General features: G+C 34.0%; 1 protein-coding gene across 1 annotated transcript in view; it reads right to left on the bottom strand.

Moving 5' to 3' along the window:
• Window positions 1–473: 473 nt before the first annotated feature.
• Window positions 474–16,291, bottom strand: part of kl-5 (male fertility factor kl5) — a 336,420-nt gene continuing 320,602 nt past the window's right edge. Inside the window, exons 12-13 of the mRNA XM_070211050.1 lie at window positions 7,225–7,421; window positions 474–666 (exon numbers count right to left, since the gene is read on the bottom strand). Coding sequence (XP_070067151.1) covers window positions 7,322–7,421 — 100 coding nt within the window. The 3' untranslated portion in view covers window positions 474–666; window positions 7,225–7,321. The remainder of the gene's footprint in view (window positions 667–7,224; window positions 7,422–16,291) is intronic.

The following is a 16,291-nucleotide window of genomic DNA, read 5'->3' as shown; positions in this document are numbered from 1 at the left end:
GAATATGAAACTTTTGGTCGGGTCTTGAGATTGAAACAACGCACTATGTCGACGTATGTAGATAGCATTAGGATCAGGCAGATAGGAGACGTGACAGTGTCATGGTGATGATAAAATTTGTACATTTTAATCCTTAGGAAGACTCCGTCCGGGCTTGAAACCAAGGAATGTGATGTGAGTAAAGACCTCAGCATAAGTCCTGGATTCTTATTGACTTGAATCCGTAGGCAGGCTCCAGAATGCCATAGAAATGGAATGAATGGCCGTCTGGGTTCGAGACTTATTAGCCATCCAGCATTTTGCCAATGCACTACAAAGAATACACCTAACATGTAAGAGATGTTATATTGCGAAACCCTAATTAAAAAAAATGTTTTTTTACACAAAAAATAAATGAAACCAGAATGTAGAAACGCAATGTTTTTTTATTAAATGGGGCGTAAATAATTTGACTACGCATTTTACTTACGGAGAATTTAAAATTGTTTATTGTGGTATTACACTAACAAACAAAACATAATTATAAAAAAAAATTGTATTTATTGCTGGTAAACTTATTTAAGGTTTTATGTCTGCAAAAGTAAGCAAACTCCAGCCAAGGTCCATTTGCTATCCCGTTCTTTACTCTTTAAATTAAAAGTCCAAACAAACGTCGGTCCACGCAACCTGAAAATATACATTTTTAGTTACAACTACATATTAAATAAAGAAATAAATCCGGGCTCCGAAGTTGAATTCTACTTAATTTATAATTAATTCTACTTAATATAAAGATATTTGTATAACAATACTTTGTTGTTCGGATCCGATCTGTGCATGGTTTTATAATAATACAAAACAGGTTTTGTAAATAATTTGAATACTGTTTTTCGCCAATTTTCCAGTTTCAATAACGTTTATATATTATATAAATTCTATATCCCATTGGAGAGAGGAGGTTACAAAAAGTATTAAACGTCTCAAATAAATATTCCTAAAGATAAGTTGGAAAAAACCTGAATAGAACCTGGTTTTTTTATCGATTTACCCTAAGGGCAGGTGGGATTGACAAAATCCAATCTTCCTCGGTAAAATGTGTGATACTAACATTTTTTTTGGTGAAGTTTAAAGTGTTTTCCGATTACCCTCAAATTTATTTTCAGAGCTCTACATAAGAACATTATAAATAAATGCTTCCGCCAATTGGAATATTCCAACCATAACAGTGGGTAACTAGCGAGAAATGTTTGTATTTAAGTTGTCTGCATACCATCCGATTGGCCTCAAACAAGTTTTAAAAAAATTTCATCAAATTAATTTTAGGAATGTGTTCCCATTTTTGGAAATTCATTCGTCGTTGGTGAAAATGGGGGTCAAAGATTTGGCGTGTGACGTTTAGCGCTTACATTAATTTTCAAGGATATATAAGAAAAGTCATTTGAAATGTTTCGGAGAGTTAAAAATGCAATTTAAGGATTTTTTGTGATGTTTTAGGTATGTCCGTTATAATGTCCGTCTATCCGTCTGTCGGTTTCTATGCGATCTAGTCTCTCAGTTTTAAAGCTAAGTCACCCTTTCTATTCCACGCAGTACATAGGTCATAGCCAGCTGGCTCCGACCACAATAACATATAGATGTCGAACGATAAGTTGAAAATTAACTTGTATGGAACTCGGTTATTATTAGTTTTACTATGCTCCTCATATATGTGTAAAATCATATTAAGATCGGACCACTATATCATATAGCTGCCATAGGAACAATCGGTCGAAAATTAAAGTTTGACATATATTGCAATCATTTGTATTAGCGGCCACTTTATATATTAATAAGCGTGAGTGAAGTTTTCTCCTAAGATGGGCTAATGTTTCTTCTATACCCCTGTGGCTGCTTTTATAACAATATTGTGCATCGAATAATTTTGTACAGGTTTGTGGGTAAGAAGTATTCTTTAAGAGATTCTTCTGAAAAATTTATAATATTGCTCGGGACGGGCTTATTATGCCCTTTTCGAATTGGGGCTCTATTATTGTTCTTCTAATTTTTTATACCCTTGCAGAAGGTATTATAATTAGTCGTGTAACGAATACAAGGAGACATCTCCGACCCCATAAAGTATATATATTCTTGATCAGCATCAACAGCCGAGCCGATATAGCCATGTCGGTCCATCCGTCTGTCTATCTGTTTCTATGCAAACTAGTCTCTTAGTTTTAAAGCTATCTTAATGAAACTTTGCAGAAGTCCCTCTTTCTGTTGCACGAAGCAAAACCAGCTGGATCGGACCATTGTATCATCATAATCCTTTAAGATCGGACCACTAAATCATATAGCTGCCATAGGAACGATCGGTCGAAAATTAAGTTTTTGTATGAAAAAACATTTTGTTTATCAAAATATCTTGACCAAACGGCATTTATTAGTTTTACTATGCTCCTCATTTATATGCAAAATCCTATTAATCGGACCACTCTTTCATATAGCTGCCATAGGAATGATCGGTCGAAAATTATGTTTTTGTATAAAATAAATAAAAGATATCTTGACCAAACTCGACATTTATAAATTTTACTTTACTCATCATATACATGCAAAATCCAATTAAGATCGGACCACTATATCATATCGCTGCCATAGAAACGATAGGTCGAAAATTAAAGTTTGATATTGCCACTTTAAATATTAATAAGCGTGAGTTAAGTTTTCCCCTAAGATGGGCCAATGTTTCTTCTATACCGCTGTGGTTGCTTTTTTAACATTATTGTACATCGAATAATAATATACAGGTTTGTGGGTAAGAAATATTCTTTAAGAGATTCTTCTTTAAAATTGAAAATATTGCTGGGGGTGAAAACTGCGTAATTTCTGTTAAGCTTTAGGATGTTTCTAAGTATTTGGCCTTTTATGCCCTTATCGAATTGGGGCTCTAATAGTGATCTTCTAATTTTATTTTTGACTGGGGTTGAAACAAAACCCAAAATAATGGGAGTATCGTTTATTCGTAAACTGGTTTGTTTGTTACCAGAACTGTATTAGTTGGGCTTGTTTCGATTGCTTGATAATTTACGTTTAAGTCTACTTTGACGGGGCCTAGTGCGTCTGCTATATTTTCGGCATCTTTTTTTGTAATCAATTTCATAATCATATTCATGTAATAGTATCTTCCAGCGAATCGGTTTGGAATTTGGTTCTTATAGTCTGTGACAATTTTGAATTTTTGACCAAGCAAATAAGGACGGAAATATTTGGTTGCCCAAATTATTGCAAGCATCTCTTTTTACTGTTAAATACTTTAATTCGGTATCCGTTAGCGTTCGGCTAGCGAAAGATATCAGTTTTTCATTATTAGGCATACGTTGCGAGAGTAGTGACCCTATAGCGACATTACTAGCATCAGTAGTAAGAGTGTATGGTTTAGTAACGTCAGGTTATTCTAATAGTGGATCGTTACAAAGTTTTTACACAATAATCCCAGAAGAGGCTTAATTTATATGTTGGTCTTTGGGATTGGCAAAAGCTTGATAGCGTTAATCTTCTTTGGATTAGGTTTAATTTCCTTGTTAGTGATGACGTATGTAAAATATTCTATTTCATTCGTTAGGAACTTAGATTTTGCGTTATTGAGCTTATCAAATATTGGTTTCATATCTCTAATGTGTTCTTGTAGTTTGTAAATAATAAGAGCTAGAGTCACCAAACTTGACATATAGCTTCTAAAATAGAATATATATAGAATAGAATAGAATAGAAGAAGAGGGTTCAGGGTATCCCCTAGTCGAGAGCTCCCGACTAGAACATCTTACTTGTTCGATTTCTAGTCGTGTATCTAGACAAAAGTTCTGTGTCTCATTCCTCCTGATATGTCTTTGTAAATGGTTGTTTCTTCGCACCAGAAAGTTCCATTTTGAATATTATCGGGTAATTGAATTACTTTCTTAGATTCCTCTTCCAAGTATGTAGGCTTTTGTTTGAAGAGATCGTTGTGGAATGTTTGCGATTGATTCTATTTGTTGTAAATATCAATTCCAATAAAATCAAATGTGGATGGAATTGGAAAAGAAGTAATTAAAAAGGCGTGTCGTTAGCAAATTCTTTAAAAAGTGGAAGGATCGTTTTGTCGTTAGCAAATTCTTTAAAAAGTGGAAGGATCGTTTTGCTGTGTAATTCAAGTACGTTCAGTACGAGTTTCAAGTTTTGTTGGTTTTGATTAAGTTAGAAGCTTGGGACTAGTGAAAGAAAAAGTTGCATCAGTATCAATTACAAATTTGGAAGGGCTACCAGCTATGTGCTATGTGCAATAGAATTCTCCTTGAATCCTCGCTATAATTATGTAATTGAGCTTTATTCATGGAGCCTTTAGTCTGCGAATTCCCTGGGTATTTGTTCGATTGTCTGTATTATTGGTCTGAATTGTTTTCTTTAGACATGATATATTTATATATTTCGTACTTTTACATGACTGCAAAAGTATTATTTTTTTTTTCTATCAATAAGGGTTAAGATTCCCCTATTTCAAGCGAGCGAGTCGGCACTTTTTGGAGAACGGGTGAGTAGACGTGCGCGAGTGATAACAGTTAGGTGTCAAACGGAGCGCTAGGGCTCCAAGGCAGTGCGGGAGGGCCGTCGCTTGGGAAATTCAGTAGAGTAGAATTTAGTAAAACTACTAAGTAAAGTGAATGTAGTCGAAGTAACGAAGAGAAATGCTAATCTTTATATTCTTGTGCGGTCATATGTGCTAAACATCGGAAATAACCGATGTTCACCCTAACCTAAGGGGCTAGTGTAGATGGTGCGAGGCCAAGGCCCGGTAGTGTAATTGGTGCGAGGCCAAAGTTTGCTAGTGTAGTTGGTGCGTGGCCCAGGCCTGATAGTGTAGTTGGTGCGAGGACAAGGCCCGATAGTGTAGACTGCGCGAGGCTACAGCCCGCTAGAATAGTTAGTACGGGTGCTGCGACCCGGTAGAGTAGGTGTTGTGAACATAGAGAGATGTATGGTTTGGTCGGTATGTTCCCTTACTATGTAATTCATACATAACAGTGGGTTCATCTCTTTTATCTGCACAATTTACAATAAGTGCATCTTTATTCTCATCCCAATTGAGGCTAGCTTCGGCTTCCAAGACAGCCTCGTTGGCTGCCAATACAATTGCTCTTAGGAGCATCTGCTCAGAGTCTCAGGTTTAGCGTCGTATGATGTAAAGACTCGAATCGCGTCAGGTATCTTTAAAGCTCGAAGCGCGTCAATTTGGGATGAGTCTTTTCACTCTCCCAACATTCGATATGTACTAGCTTCTGTCTGTACCTTGGTCATCTGCTATTTTTATCCTCCAATCTTTTCGTCGCCGTGTTGGAACGTGTTTTTCATCAATAGATTGGATTTGGTTAGTAATGTATTCATTAATTAATTTAAACTAATTTCATTATAAAAATGTGTAGTGTGCCATAGTAACACAAATATTTGCATATTTTTGTATTTGTAAAAAAATTATAATTATATGTGGTGTTCTGATGGTTATGTTCTTCTAGTCAATAAGTCGATACGGACATATTAGTCGCAACTCATTTGTCGGGTACGGCGGTGGTTGAATTAATTTTGAATTTCCGCGTTTGGTGTGCAAGTCGTCTTGCTGCGTTTTGTAGGCGGCTTAGTCTATCGGCCTGAAATATACCCATGGCTGCCACTTTTAACTTCTTGTGTCGCGTTGCTGGTGGTTCTTTTGCCGCCTTTGTGTAGGCTAATGTTGTGTAGGCACTGTTGGTAAAATATCATCTGCCATCTCGAGAGGGGCTGAGATGGTAGCTCGCGAAATCAGGTATGGTAACGCCATATCAAACATCAATACATTGCCACGGGCAATGACTGAGGTGTTCTGCGACAGGGCCGCTCGGTGGTTCTTGAGCAGTGGGCTTAGAGATGTGCCATGGTCGGTGTACAGGAGGGGTTTCTTGGAGTTTTCCATACCTCCACCCTACTTCGATAGGCTTGAGGATGAAATCCGGTCCCGTAGACGCATCACGCCAGATACGAACCGGCACAAAAGTTGCACCGGATCTACGAAATTTCCGCTGCCGAATACAACCTTTTCGTGCGTCGGCAAGATTTCTCCACGTTGTCACAGCTGACCCGTCTGGCGGCGGAGAACGAGACGGCTATGAGGCAGAGGGCGGAAAACTCGGGAAGCAAATCAGAGAGGATACCTCAACCCATTCCGGTCTACTCCCATCGGATACGGAGCGATCGTTGTGGATAGACAAATGTCCGCCTCGCCGGTAACGGCCCCGGCGGAGGTGGCCCACCAAATGATGAACCAAGCGGCCGGAACCGGGTATGATCCGCGACGAGCATGTCGCAGCCGTTGCTTCTTTTGAGATTGGCGTTTTGTTCGGATGACTTGTTCATTAGGATGTTGTCAGCTTGTTAAGTTTGCGGTGGAATTAATATTGGTTTGGCTATATACGCCAATGATTAGAGTGCACCCAGTTATCTTTATGGAAGGATTGTATAAATATTTGGAATAAAGGATAAAAAATGTTAGAGTTGAGAAACTACCCAAGTGTGACGGTGATTTCTGCAAATGCAATTGAATGGGAATGTGTGATATACAGTTATTTCCTCTGTGTGTGATTGATAGTACTCTTGAACTCAAGCAATCGTCGCCAGTGTTCTTGCAGAAAAGTTGGGAATTTTGTAGATTCAATAGGGTTGTTCAACTAACAGAGTTCGGCGAATTAGTTATTTAGAAGATTTTTCCTCAATTATTGCTTGCTGTGCAAACCGGAAAGAATATGAAACTTTTGGTCGGGTCTTGAGATTGAAACAACGCACTATGTCGACGTATATAGATATGTTTAGGATCAGGCAGATAGGAAACGTGACAGTGTCATGGTGATGATAAAATTTGTACATTTTAATCCTTAGGAAGACTCCGTCCGGGCTTGAGACCAAGGAATGTGATGTGAGTAAAGACCTCAGCATAAGTCCTGGATTCTTATTGACTTGAATCCGTAGGCAGGCTCCAGAATGCCATAGAAATGGAATGAATGGCCGTCTGGGTTCGAGACTTATTAGCCATCCAGCATTTTGCCAATGCACTACAAAGAATACACCTAACATGTAAGAGATGTTATATTACCCTAATTAAAAAAAATTTTTTTTTACACAAAAAATAAATGAAACCAAAATGTAGAAACGCAATGTTTTTTTATTAAATGGGGCGTAAATAATTTGACTATGCATTTTACTTACGGAGAATTTAAAATTGTTTATTGTGGTATTACACTAACAAACAAAACATAATTATAAAAAAAAATTGTATTTATTGCTGGTAAACTTATTTAATGTTTTATGTCTGCAAAAGTAAGCAAACTCCAGCCAAGGTCCATTTGCTATCCCGTTCTTTACTCTTTAAATTAAAAGTCCAAACGAACGTCGGTCCACGCAACCTGAAAATATACATTTTTAGTTACAACTACATATTAAATAAAGAAATAAATCCGGGCTCCGAAGTTGAATTCTACTTAATTTATAATTAATTCTACTTAATATAAAGATATTTGTATAACAATACTTTGTTGTTCGGATCCGATCCGTGCATGATTTTATAATAATATTTTTTGTAAATAATTTGAATACTGTTTTTCGCCAAACTTCCAGTTTCAATAACGTTTATAACGTGACATATCCATAGTCGCACCCACCCTTTAACATAACTTAGCACATAAACATAATCACAAGTATAAACATTCCTAATATTGTAAACAAAGAGCCTGGTGATAACATCGACATTGGTCAAGATCAAACTGTCCCCCTTTGGTAGACATAAACAATTCACCCTAAATATCACGCCACTGTCAATGTTCCCATCAGAGCACTATCCCACGCATAATTGTTGACGCAGCTCAAACTTCACTCAATTTTGACTCAAACTCTCTCTAAGCGACAACAGTTAGATAAATTAGTTCATATTTGGGAAGCAAATCTGAATGTACTCAACAAAAGTAGCCGTTAAGTGAAAATAATAAATTGAAATATATTTTTTTATAGTAACCTAACGTGTAAAACTTAATTGGCGCAGCCGGTAGGATACGTCGGGAAGAAGTAAAGATCGCTAAAGGATAATTTATTCCCAGATCTAACGCACAATCGCGACCGAAAGTGTTGTCGGAGTGTAATAAACATTTTCTCGAATACGTATCCGCACAAGAACCTTCGGGTCACTAGTAGCCGAATAATATTGACCCTTTGGGCAATAAAGCTACTACAGTTAATAATGACTGGCTTTGCATATCGTTTGATCCCTGCAATACGTTATTACTGGGTCTTTTTAGGACACACACACAAAAAAAAAACATTTAAACAATAATCCATCACAAACTATAATCTGAAATAAAAGTGCAAAAAAACTGAATTTCTCGGTCACATCATCACAACTGAGGGTATAAAACCAAATCCCATCAAGATACAAGCAATTGTCAAATTCCCAATTCCAAAAACCTCAAAAGAAATTAAATCATTTCTAGGATTATGCGGTTTCTATAGGAAATTTATACCAAATTTCGCTAATATAGTAAAACCATTAACACTTAAATTAAAAAAGGGAGCAAAAATCAATATAAAAGACAGAGACTACGAACTAGCGTTTGAAAAGCTAAAAGTACTCATAACATTCGACCCAATTTTAATGTACCCTAACTTCGAAAAACCATTTTCATTAACTACAGACGCAAGTAATATGGCAATAGGGGCCGTCCTTTCGCAAGAGCATAAACCTATATGCTATGCAAGTAGAACTCTTAACGAGCATGAGTTAAAATTATTCAACGATTGAAAAAGAATTATTAGCAATCGTTTGGGCCACTAAATACTTTAGGTCCTATCTCTTTGGTCGACTATTTCAAATCCTTAGTGATCACAGACCACTCGTCTGGTTAAATAACATGAAAGAACCTAACATGAAATAACAAAGATGGAAAATCAAGCTAAATGAGTTTGATTTCCAAATTAAATACGTCCCAGGAAGAGAAAATTATGTGGCAGATGCTCTGTCCAGAATACAATTAATCGAAAACTTCTTAGGCGAAGACACAATTAGCACAAGAGCAACAATACATAGTGGTCAAGAAGACAACAGTAACCATTTAGAAATCACAGAAAGACCACTTAATTATTATAAACGACAAATAGAATTTGAAAAAGGAACCGAGAACGAAACAAAAGTTACGAATTACTTTTACAAAACCAACATAAAAATTACCTACAAAAACATGACTAACGTGCATGCCAAAGAATTAATAAGAGAATACTTATGCACAAAGAAAAGTGTGCTATACTTCCACAACGAAGCAGATTTTCCAATTTTTCAAGAAGCCTACTTAGAAATAATAAGTCCGAATAAAATAAATGAAAACTAGTACAAAATTAATAGACCTTCAAGCATACGCAGAATTCAAAGAACTTGGTTCAAAGAAACCCACTATTTCCCAGATTATCAAAATTTAATTCAAAAACGAATAAATGAATGTGAAATTTGCAACATCGCAAAAACAGAACACAGAGATACAAAATTAACTCTCGAAAAAACTCTGGAAATCGCTAATATCCGAGAAAAATATGTAATGGATTTCTACAGAGTAGGAGATAAACAATTTTTATCTTGCATTAATATCTATTCAAAATTTGCATCATTAATAGAAATAAAAAGTAGAGACTGGTTAGAAACCAAGCGAGCTATATTATAAGTGTTCAACCAAACCCATCGAAATAAAAGCAGACAAAGACTCAGCTTTTATGTGCACAGCTTTACAATTATGGCTAAAATCAGAAGCAGTAAATGTTAATATAACCACTAGTAAAAATGGTATATCCGACGTAGAACGATTTCATAAGACAGTTAACGAAAAACTAAGAATCATTAACAGCGACTCAGACGTCGAAAATAAACTTACAAAATTCGAAACTATATCTACACGTACAATCATAAAACAAAGCACAAAACGACTAACAGAACACCAGCGGACATATTCATATACGCAGGTACACCAGAGTATGACACTCAAGCTAATAAAGAAAAACTAGTAAATAACCTCAATAAAAAATGAACAAATTATGAAATTGACACTAGATACAAACACTCACTATTAGTTAAATCAAAGACGACAACCCCGTTCAAGAAAACAGGAGAACTAAGACAAATCGACGACAAACATTTTGAGGAAACTAACAGAGGCAGGAAAATAACACATTACAAAACCAAATTCAAAAAGAAAAAGACTAATCAAAGCAAATATAACAATTACAGGTCAACAAGCACCAGCTTAAACTAATTATTATAATATTACTATCAATAACTGTAAACCATATAAATGCACAAAGTATTGAAATTAATCCTATCAAAGCCCATAATGGCTATCTCATATTTAAAATAGGAACCATAGACATTCCGACAGATTACGAATTCCACTGTTTAACGGTTAATATAACAAAAACCGAAGAAACGTTTACCAATTTAATTGAACAAAGTAAAGAATTCAATAACCTTATACAAATCGAATACCTAGTAGAAAAATTAAACAGAGAAATAAACGGCTTAAAAATAGCCAAACGCAGCAAAAGAGGTTTAGTTAACATAGTAGGAACAGTATATAAATACTTATTTGGAACATTAGATCAAGAAGACAAAACAGAAATTGAACAAAAAATAAGCAACTTAAAAGAAAACAGCGTTCAGGTTAATGAATTAAATTACATAATAGAAGCTATAAACGGAATAGAAATCATGAACGAACTAGATCAAGAGAAACAAAAAGGAAAGAAATTAGATATCCTTATATTTAACTTACAACACTTTACTGAATATATAGAAGACATTGAGATGGGAATGCAGCTCACAATATTAGGCATTTTTAACCCAAAATTACTAAAACATGACTATTTGTTGCATGTTAATTCTGAGAAATTGTTGAATACAAAAACTTCCACTTGGTTTAAATCAGATACAAACGAAATACTGATAATGTCCCATATTCCTCGAGAAATAATAAAAAGCCCGGTATTCGAAATAATTCCATACCCGGATGATAATAATATTTTAACAGAAATAGCTCATGAAAAATATTTTACCCAAGATAAAAAAGTTTATAGCAAAGAAACAAAAAAATTAATTAATAATGAATGTTTAACAGGAATTTTAAAACAAATAACATCTGAATGTAGTTATACTAAAATTTTGCAAAATTTTCAAGTCAACTACGTAGAACCAAATATAATTTTAACTTGGAACTTACCAAAAACTATATTAAATCATAATTGTATAAATAACGAAATAACAATAGAAGGAAACATTATAATAAAAATCTTTAATTGTTCACTGCAAATTATTGAAATTTCAATTTCAAACAATATGTTAGATTATACTCAAAGCATTTACGTAAGCAATGATGTTATAAAATTAGAACCACTTTCGTTTGTACAAACGAAACAAATTATAAATGAACACACAAAATTTAACAATGTATTCCAGATAATTACAATAAGCATATTTGTAATCATATTAATAAGTTTAACACTGTATTTGACATATAAGTTCAAAAGCATACCTAAGAAATTAATTATAAAATATAAAAAACCCAAAGTAGAAGAAACACCTACAATAGTAGAAGATACACCAATTGTAAAAGAAGAAAATGTTACACTATATCCAAACTTAAACACCTGAGGACAGGCACTTTTCTAATGGTTGGGGGAGTGACATATCCATAGTCGCACCCACCCTTTAACATAACTTGGCACATAAGCATAAGCACAAGTATAAACATTCCTAATATTGTAAACAAAGAGCCTGGTGATAACATCGACATTGGTCAAGATCAAACTGTCCCCCTTTGGTAGACATAAACAATTCACCCTAAATATCACGCCACTGTCAATGTTCCCATCAGAGCACTATCCCACGCATAATTGTTGACGCAGCTCAAACTTCACTCAATTTTGACTCAAACTCTCTCTAAGCGACCGCAACAGTTAGATAAATTAGTTCATATTCGGGAAGCAAATCTGAATGTACTCAACAAAAGTAGCCGTTAAGTGAAAATAATAAATTGAAATATATTTTTTTATAGTAACCTAACGTGTAAAACTTAATTGGCGCAGCCGGTAGGATACGTCGGGAAAAAGTAAAGATCGCTAAAGGATAATTCATTCCCAGATCTAACGCACAATCGCGACCGAAAGTGTTGTCGGAGTGTAATAAACATTTTCTCGAATACGTATCCGCACAAGAACCTTCGGGTCACTAGTAGCCGAATAATATTGACCCTTTGGGCAATAAAGCTACTACAGTTAATAATGACTGGCTTTGCATATCGTTTGATCCCTGCAATACGTTATTACTGGGTCTTTTTAAGACACACACACACAAAAAAAAACATTTAAACAATAATCCATCACAAACTATAATCTGAAATAAAAGTGCAAAAAAACTGAATTTCTCGGTCACATCATCACAACTGAGGGTATAAAACCAAATCCCATCAAGATACAAGCAATTGTCAAATTCCCAATTCCAAAAACCTCAAAAGAAATTAAATCATTTCTAGGATTATGCGGTTTCTATAGGAAATTTATACCAAATTTCGCTAATATAGTAAAACCATTAACACTTAAATTAAAAAAGGGAGCAAAAATCAATATAAAAGACAGAGACTACGAACTAGCGTTTGAAAAGCTAAAAGTACTCATAACATTCGACCCAATTTTAATATACCCTAACTTCGAAAAACCATTTTCATTAACTACAGACGCAAGTAATATGGCAATAGGGGCCGTCCTTTCGCAAGAGCATAAACCTATATGCTATGCAAGTAGAACTCTCAACGAGCATGAGTTAAAATTATTCAACGATTGAAAAAGAATTATTAGCAATCGTTTGGGCCACTAAATACTTTAGGTCCTATCTCTTTGGTCGACAATTTCAAATCCTTAGTGATCACAGACCACTCGTCTGGTTAAATAACATGAAAGAACCTAACATGAAATAACAAAGATGGAAAATCAAGCTAAATGAGTTTGATTTCCAAATTAAATACATCCCAGGAAGAGAAAATTATGTGGCAGATGCTCTGTCCAGAATTCAATTAAACGAAAACTTCTTAGGCGAAGATACAATTAGCACAAGAGCAACAATACATAGTGGTCAAGAAGACAACAGTAACCATTTAGAAATCACAGAAAGACCACTTAATTATTATAAACGACAAATAGAATTTGAAAAAGGAACCGAGAACGAAACAAAAGTTACGAATTACTTTTACAAAACCAACATAAAAATTACCTACAAAAACATGACTAACGTGCATGCCAAAGAATTAATAAGAGAAATCTTATGCCCAAAGAAAAGTGTGCTATACTTCCACAACGAAGCAGATTTTCCAATTTTTCAAGAAGCCTACTTAGAAATAATAAGTCCGAATAAAATAAATGAAAACTAGTACAAAATTAATAGACCTTCAAACATACGCAGAATTCAAAGAACTTGGTTCAAGGAAACCCACTATTTCCCAGATTATCAAAATTTAATTCAAAAACGAATAAATGAATGTGAGATTTGCAACATCGCAAAAACAGAACACAGAGATACAAAATTAACTCTCGAAAAAACTCTGGAAATCGCTAATATCCGAGAAAAATATGTAATGGATTTTTACAGAGTAGGAGATAAACAATTTTTATCTTGCATTGATATCTATTCAAAATTTGCATCATTAATAGAAATAAAAAGTAGAGACTGGTTAGAAACCAAGCGAGCTATATTATAAGTGTTCAACCAAATGGGTAAACCCATCGAAATAAAAGCAGACAAAGACTCAGCTTTTATGTGCACAGCTTTACAATTATGGCTAAAATCAGAAGCAGTAAATGTTAATATAACCACTAGTAAAAATGGTATATCCGACGTAGAACGATTTCATAAGACAGTTAACGAAAAACTAAGAATCATTAACAGCGACTCAGACGTCGAAAATAAACTTACAAAATTTGAAACTATATCTACACGTACAATCATAAAACAAAGCACAAAACGACTAACAGAAGACCAGCGGACATATTCATATACGCAGGTACACCAGAGTATGACACTCAAGCTAATAAAGAAAAACTAGTAAATAACCTCAATAAAAAATGAACAAATTATGAAATTGACACTAGATACAAACACTCACTATTAGTTAAATCAAAGACGACAACCCCGTTCAAGAAAACAGGAGAACTAAGACAAATCGACGACAAACATTTTGAGGAAACTAACAGAGGCAGGAAAATAACACATTACAAAACCAAATTCAAAAAGAAAAAGACTAATCAAAGCAAATATAACAATTACAGGTCAACAAGCACCAGCTTTAACTAATTATTATAATATTACTATCAATAACTGTAAACCATATAAATGCACAAAGTATTGAAATTAATCCTATCAAAGCCCATAACGGCTATCTCATATTTAAAATAGGAACCATAGACATTCCGACAGATTACGAATTCCACTGTTAACGGTTAATATAACAAAAACCGAAGAAACGTTTACCAATTTAATTGAACAAAGTAAAGAATTCAATAACCTTATACAAATCGAATACCTAGTAGAAAAATTAAACAGAGAAATAAACGGCTTAAAAATAGCCAAACGCAGCAAAAGAGGTTTAGTTAACATAGTAGGAACAGTATATAAATACTTATTTGGAACATTAGATCAAGAAGACAAAACAGAAATTGAACAAAAAATAAGCAACTTAGCAGAAAACAGCGTTCAGGTTAATGAATTAAATTACATAATAGAAGCTATAAACGGAATAGAAATCATGAACGAACTAGATCAAGAGAAACAAAAAGGAAAGAAATTAGATATCCCTATATTTAACTTACAACACTTTACTGAATATATAGATGACATTGAGATGGGAATGCAGCTCACAATATTAGGCATTTTTAACCCAAAATTACTAAAACATGACTATTTGTTGCATGTTAATTCTGAGAAATTGTTGAATACAAAAACTTCCACTTGGTTTAAATCAGATACAAACGAAATACTGATAATATCCCATATTCCTCGAGAAATAATAAAAAGCCCGGTATTCGAAATAATTCCATACCCGGATGATAATAATATTTTAACAGAAATAGCTCATGAAAAATATTTTACCCAAGATAAAAAAGTTTATAGCAAAGAAACAAAAAAATTAATTAATAATGAATGTTTAACAGGAATTTTAAACCAAATAACATCAGAATGTAGTTATACTAAAATTTTGCAAAATTTTCAAGTCAACTACGTAGAACCAAATATAATTTTAACTTGGAATTTACCAAAAACTATATTAAATCATAATTGTATAAATAACTAAATAACAATAGAAGGAAACATTATAATAAAAATCTTTAATTGTTCACTGCAAATTAATGAAATTTCAATTTCAAACAATATGTTAGATTATACTCAAAGCATTTACGTAAGCAATGATGTTATAAAATTAGAACCACTTTCGTTTGTACTAACGAAACAAATTATAAATGAACACACAAAATTTAACAATGTATTCCAGATAATTACAATAAGCATATTTGTAATCATATTAATAAGTTTAACACTGTATTTGACATATAAGTTCAAAAGCATACCTAAGAAATTAATTATAAAATATAAAAAACCCAAAGTAGAAGAAACACCTACAATAGCAGGAGATACACCAATTGTAAAAGAAGAAAATGTTACACTATATCCAAACTTAAACACCTGAGGACAGGCACTTTTCTAATGGTTGGGGGAGTGACATATCCATAGTCGCACCCACCGTTTAACATAACTTAGCACATAAGCATAAGCACAAGTATAAACATTCCTAATATTGTAAACAAAGAGCCTGGTGATAACATCGACATTGGTCAAGATCAAATTGTCCCCCTTTGGTAGACATAAACAATTCACCCTAAATATCATGCCACTGTCAATGTTCCCATCAGAGCACTATCCCACGCATAATTGCTGAAGCAGCTCAAACTTCACTCAATATTTACTCAAACTCTCTCAAAGCGAAGTATGCTAAGCGACCGCAACAGCTAGATTATAAATATACTGGTCCGTATAAAGTAATAATAAAGATAGAAATAACATTATAATAACGAATAATAAAAACAAAAAACAAACAGTTCATAAGGATAGGTTAAAAATGTTTATTTCATAATTGTATTTAGTATGGCCATGCTAAGAAAAAAAAATTTCTTCTTTACATACGTATATTATTTGTAATTTCATTTT

This window comes from Drosophila virilis, unplaced genomic scaffold (assembly GCF_030788295.1).
Source record: "Drosophila virilis strain 15010-1051.87 unplaced genomic scaffold, Dvir_AGI_RSII-ME tig00001906, whole genome shotgun sequence".
Lineage (NCBI taxonomy): Eukaryota > Metazoa > Arthropoda > Insecta > Diptera > Drosophilidae > Drosophila > Drosophila virilis.
The sequence above is the reverse complement of the archived record's forward strand: the minus strand, read 5'-3'. Positions and strand labels throughout refer to the sequence as shown.